This window comes from Eubalaena glacialis, chromosome 2 (assembly GCF_028564815.1).
Source record: "Eubalaena glacialis isolate mEubGla1 chromosome 2, mEubGla1.1.hap2.+ XY, whole genome shotgun sequence".
NCBI lineage: Eukaryota > Metazoa > Chordata > Mammalia > Artiodactyla > Balaenidae > Eubalaena > Eubalaena glacialis.
Window position 1 is genome coordinate 70,534,951 of NC_083717.1, and position 12,138 is coordinate 70,547,088.

At 36.2% G+C, this 12,138-nt stretch overlaps 1 protein-coding gene across 5 annotated transcripts in view; it reads left to right on the top strand.

Moving 5' to 3' along the window:
• The window catches only part of DPP8 (dipeptidyl peptidase 8), a 58,823-nt gene that overhangs the window by 37,200 nt on the left and 9,485 nt on the right, over positions 1–12,138 (top strand). For all 5 annotated transcript variants that reach the window (XM_061182007.1, XM_061182009.1, XM_061182010.1 and 2 more), the window contains 5 exons: positions 805–964; positions 4,510–4,589; positions 7,937–8,089; positions 8,341–8,476; positions 9,577–9,722. In XM_061182007.1, the coding sequence (XP_061037990.1) occupies positions 805–964; positions 4,510–4,589; positions 7,937–8,089; positions 8,341–8,476; positions 9,577–9,722 (675 nt within the window). The remainder of the gene's footprint in view (positions 1–804; positions 965–4,509; positions 4,590–7,936; positions 8,090–8,340; positions 8,477–9,576; positions 9,723–12,138) is intronic.

Here is a 12,138-nt window from a genome sequence, read left to right on the forward strand (position 1 = left end):
AAAATGAATTTTTTGAGTTCAAAGTAACCTTGAATGTTATTTGCTTAGTTTGAACATTTTCAGATTGGAATGTTGGTTCCAGAATGGGTAATGGTTTGTACATAAAAGGTACAAACTGAAATGATATCTCCCTGGCTGCAGAATTGCCCTTGTTTCTGGACACATCAGATATTGAAAACACAGCCTCATTAGTGCCTCTGAGAGGACCACAAGAATCCTGTCTAGAAAAGACTTTCTCTTTTAAGTTGGCAAACTATACCAAAATATAACAGTTTGGGATTGAATTTTTCATTTTCCAGTTTAGTGGAAAAAACTTAAACAAGATACAAAATAAATAAAGCTAGCTCACTCCCTGGCTGAATATAGGCTTCATATGATTCACCTAAAACAGATGAACATCTGTTTTCCCTTGAACTGTTAGAATATTTCTCTCTGGAAAAGAAAAGTAAAAGACATGTTTCCTCGTCACTTCTGTAATAAGATTTATATCATTAAACAAACTTCGTGCCATGTTTCAAAGAATTTCAGAGATGGTGAGTAAGAAACAGCTTTTGGTCATATTTTTCTTTTTTCTCCATTTGGAAACATTTATTTCTCAGTAGATGAGATCTTTGACTAAAGTAAGAGAAACATGAAAGGCCCAGGCAAAATCTCTAATTGTACATATACCATACACCCTAGCCTGACAGTTATTTATATTTCAGAGTATGTTTATCAAGTAATTCTTCTTTCTCTGGCTTAATTGAATTGTTTATGTAGTATTTTCATTAATGTGTATAGTAAATTAAGCTATTCATTTTACAGATCCATGACATCTTTCATGTTTTTCCCCAAAGTCATGAAGATGAAATTGAATTTATTTTTGCCTCTGAATGCAAAACAGGTTTTCGACATTTATATAAAATCACATCCATTTTAAAGGAGAGCAAATACAAACGATCCAGTGGTGGGCTGCCTGCCCCAAGTAAGAAATCCTTTTTTATTTAAAAAGGGGAAAACGCTGGGGGCAGAAGGTGGGAGGGGCAGGGTAATGTAATGTCTTTTTTGTGTACTTTATAAGCATAGGACAAAGTTCTTGATGGATACATAATAAACTATTAATAGTGGGTAATCTCTGGGTATTGGGATTATTTATTTTTACTTTCTGTTTTTGCCTTAACTATACATTTTGTTTAAAGTGAGCGCATATAATTTTTGGATTAAAAAAGCTAGTTTTAAAACGTTACAAAATTATTAGATATTTGTGCATACAAGATTTTTTTTATACTGTCTGCATCTACACTGAAGTTGATTTATAGGTATAGCTCTTCAGATTGATGTAATTATGTTTCCCAAAGTGAAATTAAATATTATGTCAACTGAAGTTAGTTTCTTTTTAAAAAGTGATGCGTTTCCTTCTGGGAAATGTAATACAGAATGTGTAAGCCTAGGAAAAATGAAATGGTACATTGAATACTCCTGTGTTTTTAAAAAATTGAGTTATGGTTTTCTACTTTAATAATATAGAGTTCATTTTGGAATAGTAGGCATTTAATGATGTTATGTTATATGCTTTACTGCCATTTGTAACTTAACAGACTCAACATAGCCATTTTTTAAAAACTGTAGTAAAATATACAAACCAAAATTTATCATTTTAACTATTTTAAGTGTGCGGTTTCATGGCATTAAGTGTATTCATATTGTTCTGCAACCATCACCACCATCCATCTCCAGAACTTTTTTCATCTTCCAAAACTGAAACTATCCAATAAAGAATACCCAATTTAGTGGAAAATAAGTAACTTCTCATTCCTTCCTCCCCTCAGCCCCTGGCAGCCACTTTCTGTCTCTTTGAATTTGACTACTCTAGATACCTCATATAAGTGGAATCATACAGGTCTGTCCTTTTATGACTGGCTTATTTCATTTAGCATAGTGTCTTCAAGCTTCAGCCAGGTTGTAGCATGTGTCAAAATGTCCTTCCTTTTTAAGGTTGAGTAACATTCCGTTGTATATAGAAACACATTTTGTTTATCCATTCACCTATCCATGAACAGATGGGTTACTTCTACCTTTTGACTGTTGTGAATAATGCTGTAATGAGCATGGATGGATGGACAGACATCTGTTTCAGACCCTGCTTTCAATTCTTTTGGGTATATACCCAGAAGTGAAATTGCTGGATATGGTAACTCTTTTTGTGATTTTTTGAGGAACCACCATACTCTTTTCCATAGCAGCTGCACCTTAGTACATTCCCATTAGAAGTGCACAAAAGTTCCAATTTCTCCACATCCTTGCTAACACTTGTTATTTTCTGGGTGTAGTTTTTTTGTTTGTTTTGGTTTTGTTTTTGTTTTGTGGGGTTTTTTTGGTAAGAGCCATCCTAGTGGGTGTGGAATGGTATGTCATTGTGCTTTTGATTTGCATTTTCCTAATGATTAGTAACATTATCATGTTGCTTGGCCATTTGTATATCTTCTTTAGAGAAATGTCTATTTGAATCCTTTGCCGACTTTTTAGTTGGGTTGTTTGTTTTTTCAACATGGCCTTTTTTTATATATATATATAAATTTATTTATTTTTGGCTGCGTTGGGTCTTCATTGCTGCGCGCAGGCTTTCTCTAGTTGCGGTGAGCGAAGGCTACTCTTTGTTGCAGTGCACGGGCTTCTTACTGCAGTGGCTTCTCTTGTTGCAGAGCACGGGCTCTAGGCATGCGGACTAAAGTAGTTGGGGCATGCGGGCTCAGTAGTTGTGGCTCATGGGCTCTAGAGCGCAGGCTCAGTAGTTGTGGCGCACGGGCTTAGTTGTTCCGTGGCACATGGGATCTTCCCGGACCAGGGCTCGAACCCGTGTCCCCTGCATTGGCAGGCGGATTCTCAACCACTGCACCACCAGGGAAGCCCTCAACATGGCCTTTTAAATATCATTCTTACTTGGGAAACAGTGAGCTACATCTTAGGACAGCAAAGTAAATACTGCCTATGACTTTGCTCCTTCTCTTAGCCTAATTTTTTTTTAATCAGACAGGAGCTTATATATCCAAGATGGAGATTTCTTCCCTAAGAGCCTTAGTTTAATTTGGCTCTTAGCATGAAATTGCCCTTACCAGTTCCTCTGTTGTTCAGAAATTAAATCTACTTATGGAATTCTGGAAAGTTTAGTGATGAAGACTGGTCAAAGAGCTATGAATAGTAGTTAATTAACTAAAACAACATTCTTGGGACAGTGATAAAAAGATGATAACTTAAAATTTTATACTCCTGTTGAAGAATAAGAAGAGCTGTCACCTTAGCTAATGTTCTTCTCAGAACACCTAGCCTCTGTTCCCTCTCAGTGTCTGTTTCTGGGCCCCTCAGTTTGTCTACCTCTTCTTTCCATTTCCCTCCTTTATACTTAGTCTTTCTTGCTCCAGATCTTCCTCCTTTTCTTGATGTCCATTTTATTTTATTCTTCCCTCCTTTCTTCCATAAGTGTCTATAATGTGTAACAATTAGTATTTTTTAAAAATATTTATTTATTTATTTGGTTGTGCTGGGTCTTAATTGCGGCAGGTGGGCTCCTTAGTTGTGGCATGCATGTGGGATCTAGTTCCCTGAGCAGGGATCAAACATGGACCCCCTACATTGGGAGCACAGAGTCTGAACCACTGCGCCACCAAGGAAGTCCCAATTAGTATTTATTATATGTTAAATAATATTTATTTTCTGGTGATAAAATTTAAAATACTAAGTTGAATTTTTGTATCTAAGAAAAAGAAAAGGAGTCTATTTTTTTTTAACTTGAGTAGGACCCTACTTAAGATCCTGTATCATCTCACCATCTCAGCTTGTCCTCAGCTGTCACTCCCCAGAGCCAGAGCTGGTAGCAGCTAGGCATAGAGCAATGGTTCCATTTTTTTAACTTTCTCCTTAGGCCACTGAGAGAGCCTCATCTACCAAGACAGAATCTTATAACGATAAATGAGACATGTTGGTATTGACTATGGTAATACCCAATTTGTTTTTGGCAAATGAAAAACAATTGTATTAAAATTTTCCTTTTCTGGCTTTTTAAGTAGTTTGTTGCATTTCTAGAAGAAATGCCTTATTGACCCATTAGATTTTTTTATCTTTCTAACCAAAGGTCTAGGAATGCAAGTGCTTTTGAGTTGTTTTCTGTCTTTGCCATAAGCATCTATTTTGCTGTTTTCACTTTATTTACATGGATTATTCCATTATTATTATGAAGACTCATAACTTGGAATTTTTTTTAACTTTAGACTTTATTATAAGGTGAAATTCACATAACATTAACCATTTTAAAGTGAACATTTAAAATGAACTGTGGCATTTAGTACATTTACAGAGTTATGCAACTACCTACCACCTCTATCTAGTTCCAAAACATTTTCATTACTCCAGACGTAACTTTGAATTTTTCAGTGTTACCTTTTTGGAAAACGGAATTTAGAATACTATTTTTCATTGTTTCATTTGCTTGTAGTCTGGTATAGAGTGCTGAATTATGATTATGTTTATCTTCAGGTGATTTCAAGTGCCCTGTCAAAGAGGAAATAGCAATTACCAGCGGTGAATGGGAAGTTCTTGGCCGGCATGGATCTAATGTATGTTCTTTTATTCTACTGATATATTTAGTCAACATCGGCTGTGTGTATGCAGTACTAAAAATCAATAGTGCAACTTCATATGACCCCAGTATTTTGAAAATATTTTTAGGGCCTAAAAGAACCCAGTTTGTTGGAAAAGAAGAGTCTTAGTTTAAATTATAAATCTCACCCATTTTATAACCCTGGTATTAGATGTGACTAAAGGTCACCATTTTCAAATACAGTGTTAATACTTAATAAGGAAAGGGCTGGTCCATACTTTTCGAGTCTAGCAAAAGTGAGTTATGAAAAAAAAAAAAGTGAGTTATGATATAGTTTGAAAATTATTTCTAAATCTCTTATAGACTACTTGTGTCATTTCTACATTAGAAAATGCATTTACTACTTCTGAAGTAATGATGCTGTTTCATTCACCTGTTTATCTTATCTCACAAATTTGAAGTTTCATCTACCACCTGCAGAATTTGATGAACATTTGTACGGAGCATAGATTGATAAAGAAGAGGAGGGAAATCCACCCTCTGTTTCACTCTTGGCATACATATGGCTTTCTGTAGTAATTCAATGAATTCTAATTTTATTTCTTTTGCCTTTTATAGTACCTTGTGTTTGTTTCAACTTTCAGTTAGGTGGTCAGTTTCATGAGATATCTAAGAAAGCCATCCTTTATGTGTGATACTTACAGTTAAGATGATGTATGCTACCAGGATTTAGTGAAGGCCTGTGATTTCCTCAAATTGATTCAGAGATTTATTGAAGGATTATATATACTGGCTACTATAGAAGTCACTCGTAGTCCCCAAGGTGATTAAGGAGAAAGAATGAAGATCCAGGTCCCAGGTTTGTTTTTGTTGGTAAAAACTTTAGAATATAATAGGCGACCTTTACAGTCTCGTTTCCACTGAGAGTGTCACATGACCTTTTGGTTATATATTCAATATATTTTTTTCTCTTTGGGGACCTTGGATGTTATTGTCACCTGAGAAAAATCTTACAGTGTAATTCTAAGTTCTGATAATAAAAATTTACACTAATGTAAACTTCATGCTGTGTAATGGTTGGACAATACTGAGGGAATCCCCAAAATTGTATTTATGCAGATCTGAACCTTAATTGGGCAACCTAAGTGTCTTTCTACCACTTGCCATAATGTACATCAATTTTCTTCTTTATGTCATGCTTATTTATGTGATGTGCTTGTGTCTCTCTTTCTTACTCTTCTATTTTCTCTCTATTCTTGCTTTACTTTTTTTAAGTTACCTTTCCCTTCTTTACTTTTGCCAGTGACCTGTTCACACCCAAAGATTTCTAATGGCCATAATTGAGTAAATCTTTGAGGCTTTTAAACCCATGTGCCCCTTAGGGTTCTCAAAGTGTGTTCTCTGGACCACAGAGGACCGGCATCACCTGGGAACTTTTTAGAACTACAAATTCTTGGCCCCCCTCACCCCCCAGACCTCCTGAATCAAAAAGCCTGGGGGTAGGACCCAGCAATCTGTTTCACAAGCCCCTCAGGTGATTCTGATATTCATGCGATGCTGAAACCCTCAGGTGTTTCATGTAAAGTTGCTACATGAAACAAAGAAAAGGGGAGTGAGGAATTAACCAGTTATTTATGCAGTTTTGAGAGGCCTGACTTCCAACTGCTAGGTCAGGAGCAGAACCAGTCCTGACGTTTTGCACAGATTAACACATACCTGTGAAGCTTCATGAATGTTTGTTCTGCCACGTCTTATCCTTTGTATTCTTTCTGTCTGTGTCATATAGGTCTACTTAATGTCAACTGTGTTTATTTCTCTATCCGTGCATGCTAAGAAAATGTTTATAATGACTAAGAAGAAGCTTCTTGGAGAAAACGTGGCATTTAAAAATACTTGCTTTTAGAAATGTACTTGTGTTTTCTTTGCTGTATAAAACAGTTTGAATTTTTTTTTAATAAATTTATTTACTTTATTTATTTATTTTTGGCTGTGTTGGGTCTTCGTTGCTGCACGGGGGCTTTCTCTAGTTGCGGTGAGCGGGGGCTACTCTTTGTTGGGGTGCACGGGCTTCTCACTGGGGTGGCTTCTCTTGTTGCGGAGCACGGGCTCTAGGCGCGCGGGCTCAGTAGTTGTGGCTCGCGGGCTCTAGAACGCAGGCTCAGTAGTTGTGGCGCACAGGCTTAGTTGCTCCACGGCATATGGGATCTTCCTGGACCAGGGATCGAACCCGTGTCCCCTGCATTGGCAGGCGGATTCTTTTTTTTTTTTGACTGTTTATTTTTATTTTTATTTTTTTAACATCTTTATTGGAGTATAATTGCTTTACAATGGTGTGTTAGTTTCTGCTTTATAACAAAGTGAATCAGCTATACACATACCTATATCCCCATATCTCCTCCCTCTTGCGTCTCTCTTCCACCCTCCCTATCCCACCCCTCTAGGTGGTCACAAAGCACCAAGCTGATCTCCCTGCGCTATGCGGCTGCTTCCCACTAGCTGTCTGTTTTACATTTGGCAGTGTATTCATGTCCATGCCACTCTCTCACTTCATCCCAGCTTAGTCTTCCCCCTCCCTGTGTCCTCAAGTCTATTCTCTATGCCTGCGTCTCTATTCCTGTCCTGGCAGGTGGATTCTTAACCACTGCGCCACCATGGAAGCCCAAACAGTTTGAATTTTATTAAACATCATTTGAGTAGGCTGCTAGAAGATTTTGAAAAGGAACAATAAAAGCCATTTATTTAGAATCTTACTGTAATTTAGGAAGAATATTAAGTGAATTCAGCTATGAGTATACTTGCAGTTCTTTTGAGTTCTGAATGAAGACTTAAAAGATCCTTCATACTTATTTATAAACTATACCAGTATTGAAACTGATTGAGTGATTGAGTTCAGTTATTCCCCAGCCCAATAGATAAAAAATTTTTGCAAATTTGTACAAAAGACTAAAAAAGCACTGCCTAAGATAATGCTGCACTGAGAAATAGGATGCTAAAATTAAACTCTTTTAAGTGTGCGTGAATGATTGACCTGAGCTGTAATATAGGTATTTTTTTCTCTGTAAAGGATTGTCATTTTAATGAAATAATTTTTGTATTTTAAGAAAAGTACACATTCTAACCATATAGGAAACTACCAATAGCATGCAACTTGGACATCGTTTTACCTTCTGGACAGGATCTATTTTTAGCTATAAGACGTGAGCAAAACCAACTCAAGCTTATTAACATTGGTGACAAATTTTTAAAGAGGCACAAGGCAAAGGGTGACTCAAATGATTCTGAATAAAATTGGATATTGTTTGTTAAATCACTGGTCTTGCCAAGGTCATACTAGCACTGATTTTTTTGTTGTTATTTTGACAGATCCAGGTTGATGAAGTCAGAAAGCTGGTATATTTTGAAGGCACCAAAGACTCTCCTTTAGAACATCACCTGTACGTGGTCAGTTATGTAAATCCTGGAGAGGTGACAAGGCTGACCGACCGTGGCTATTCCCACTCTTGCTGCATCAGCCGGGTATTAAGTCCCTGTTTGAAAAGGGTTTCCTGTCATATAAAAAACCCTCTACTCATGTAATACTCCTTTTCAGTAATGTGAAGATTGGTGAAGTTGGCCTGCAAAAACCTTAGCCTTAACTTTAGAATTGTATATGTGTATAAATGGTCAGACTCTTACCATACTCCAGCTATAGCATCAGTGCAGATGTAGCAACAGATAACCTTTTTTACTTTTCCCTGGGGAAAAGTAATTGTTTTTCCTTTCTCTAGCATTGTGACTTCTTTATAAGTAAGTATAGTAACCAGAAGAATCCACACTGTGTGTCCCTTTACAAGCTCTCAAGTCCTGAAGATGACCCAACCTGCAAAACAAAGGAATTTTGGGCCACCATTTTGGATTCAGCAGGTACTCATTTCCCTGAGCCTGATCTTAAGTAGGATTAGTACATTAGGGCACTAAACCTGTGTCATATGTCCACATTTCCTGAACAGAGTATTCCCGTCTCTTATCACCACCTGTCCCTGAGCTGCTGGGTTCCTGATTGATCCCACCCCTCCTAGTCTATCAATTATCAAATAAGACTGGTTGCCTCCTACTCCAGGCAGGAGCAAGTCTGGAAGGCCTTTTTGAAAATAAAATTAAAATAGTCAAGATACCAGCTAGGAAGTGATTTATTCACATGTTTGGATAAGTTCCCAGATAAACAACTGAATTTGAAGGTAATATATACTGAACTAGTAAGACTCTTGAGCAGGGAAGCCGCAGCTTTAAGGAATACCCAGCTGGTCACTTTCTTAAACTTCTACAGCACTTGTAATGGCCATCTTAATAAAAGATAGAACACTCATTCTGTATGGGAGTGAAGAGCACTGTGAATTACCTATTTTTAAAATGCTTGACTTCTTAAACATGAAGAATGGGCTAATTTTTTATATCTTTTAATTTATTTTATCCCCAAATCCTTTTTTTCCTGTTAGGTATTTTCACTCATAAATATCTCCTAAGGGATTAAGAAATTAGTGCAAAACCACAAGGTATAAGTATGTTCTGATGTCCACAATCAGAATTTGTGATATGGTGATGATCTCTGCTTAGACTGTAACATCATCCAGTATGCACAGATTTAGTATAGGTCTATATCACTTTGGAAAACCAATTGATTAAGTTAATTTGTGGTTTCAGTTTCCCATCAGGTATATGGCTTAACCATCAATAAGTTACACAAACCGAGCACAAAGTATTTGTGTTCTGCATGTGAATACCTCCTGGGCTCCAAGGATTATTCATAATACTTTGTGTCTGCTTCTTAAATAGATAATTTGATATGTTCATTAGATTTCCTTTTTTAAAGATAACTTCGTGCTTGATTTCTTGCTTATCATCTGAAGGGGGGGATGGTTAGTTATTTGTGTATAGAGTGGTGGGTTTATGGTATCTTTTCCTTGCTCTCAGATTGCTGAGCTCCCATAAGAACTCCTTTTACAGACTGTGTTACCTCCTCTCAGGTCCTCTTCCTGACTATACCCCTCCAGAAATTTTTTCTTTTGAAAGCACTACTGGATTTACATTGTATGGGATGCTATACAAACCTCATGATCTACAACCTGGAAAGAAATACCCAACTGTGCTGTTTATATATGGTGGTCCTCAGGTGGGCATATTTATATACATATATGTGTGTGTGTGTATTTTTTCATTTTCTTTTTCTTTTTTTTAGGTGATTTGTTTTTTAAATGTCTGGTCAATTGTTTAAGTTAAGATTTGAGCATTGCTGAGCCTCTGCTATTATTGACTCTGGCTTATGCTCTAATTATCCAATTTAGGAGTTCAGGAAGCTGGGTTTTGTTAGATAGCTAACTCTAAAATCAGTGTCAATTTCTTCTTTTTTTTTTTTTGGCCGCACCACACGGTTTGTGGGATCTTAGTTCCCCGACTAGGGATCAAACCCAGGCCCTCGCCAGTGAAAGCACAGAGTCTTAACCACTGGACCGCCAAGGGAATTCCCTCAATGTCAATTTCTTAATTTACAGTGAGGACTGTAACTGGCATGGGGAATGTAATATGTCAGTAGGTAAATATGTTGTTTTGTGGGTAGAGAACTTGTTTTGGAAATGATATTAAATAATTAAATGTCTTGGTAAATAAAGAGTCTTAACAGATATTTTTGAAAGCCTTGGTAGCCTAATGAATTCCGTCTCTTCATTCTAAGGCCACATCTCTCAAGCAAGCTATAATACTTTTATCAGCTAGTTAAGGCAACTGCTATACTGCTATTCAGCACTGTAAGAAGTTTGCACCTTGATTTTCTTGTTTCCACCTTAAATATTAGCATGTGAATATTAAGCAAATTTTACTGACTGTCAGAGTAAAGTATTTTGGATAGGTGAATTGGTAAATTGGTAATTTTTTAAAATGTTTAATCTTGGTTATATATCTTACACTGAGACCCTGTAGAAATTAGAATATAATTACAATGTTTTTCTAATACAACTCTCTTGGACTCAGTAAATATCCTTTATAATTATACCCAGTTATTCAGATCTGGAAATGTATCTAGATGTAAAGTTATCCAAAAAATAAAAGTAACTACATAAGCCATAACATCTCAGCAATAACCATCATATATCAAGTTAAATCACTTTGCCATTGTTTAGTGTGTTTTACAAACAAAACGTGATTCACATTTGTATAATTGTCATCTACACATAAATTATGAAAGAATTAAATTAGACTTCTCTTAAAAACTTTGAGCCAAATCTTTGTAAACTTAAAAAAAGGTGTAATACAAAGAAATTCAGGAGAGAAATTACAGGACACTCTCAGAAGCTTTACATGTTTTGTTATACTATTTTGATATTATGACTAAGTAAGAAGGGTGTTTCTCCTTCCCAATGAAGAAATGATATATGAGATATGTGGAAAACACACTATAAAAACTAGCTGGTTATTTAGATTTTTAATACTAAAGGACTCCTTATATTAGTAATTAAGTTTTAAAAGTCTAAGCCATATGAAAAGGTAGTATCACTAATCATTAGGGAAATGCAAATCAAAACCACAATGAGATACCACCTCACACCCCTTAGGATAGCTATTATCAAGAAAAAAAAAGGAAAATAATAAATGTTGGTGAGGGTGTAGAAAAATTGGAACTCTAATACATTGCTGATGGGAATGTAAAATGATGCAGCTGCTATGGAAAACAATATGGCAGTACTTCAAAAAGTTAAACATAGAATTATAATCTGATCCAGCAATTCCATTTCAGGATGTATACCCAAAAGAATTCAAAGCAAAAACTCAAACAGATACTTGTGCACCAGTGTTGATTGCAACATTATTCACTGTAGCCAAAAGGTGGAAGCAACCCCAGCGTCCGTTGATAGATGAATGGGTAAACAAAATGTGGTATGTAGAGGAATGTTATGCAGCCTTTAAAAAAAAAGGAAATTCTGACTCATACTACAACATGGATGAACATTGAGGTCACTATGCTAAGTAAAATAAGCCAGGCACAGAAGGATAAATACTATATTTTTCCACTTGTATGAGGTACCTAGAAGAAGTAAATTCATAGAGACAGAAAGTAGAATAGAGGTTGTCAGGGACTGGGGAAGGGTTAGGGAATTATTGTTTAATAGGTTTGAAGTTTCTGTTTGGGATGATGAAAAAGTTCTGGAAATGGATAGTGATGATGGTTGCACAACAGTGTGTACTTAATACCACTGAATTATATACACTTAAAATGGTTAAAATGCATGTTTTACCATAATAAAGTCCTCGCCATGCAGTAAAAACAAAATTCTTTAATTGTTTGGAGTACCTTACGAATCCAACTGTATTTTTTTGCACTTATAGAACAGTTTCTTTCTCAAAGTGTTCTTTGGAAGCATTCATATTTGGTGAGGCCACAGGAGAATCTGCTATTCAGTTTGCAGGGAGATTTCCCCATAAGACTTTGCGTGATAGAATGCATTTGGCACTTCAACCCACTGGGGGATCATTCATCCTTGTGTTTGATGACCATGTGGATTAGTTACGAAGAGGCTCCTTAATGTAAGATCAGA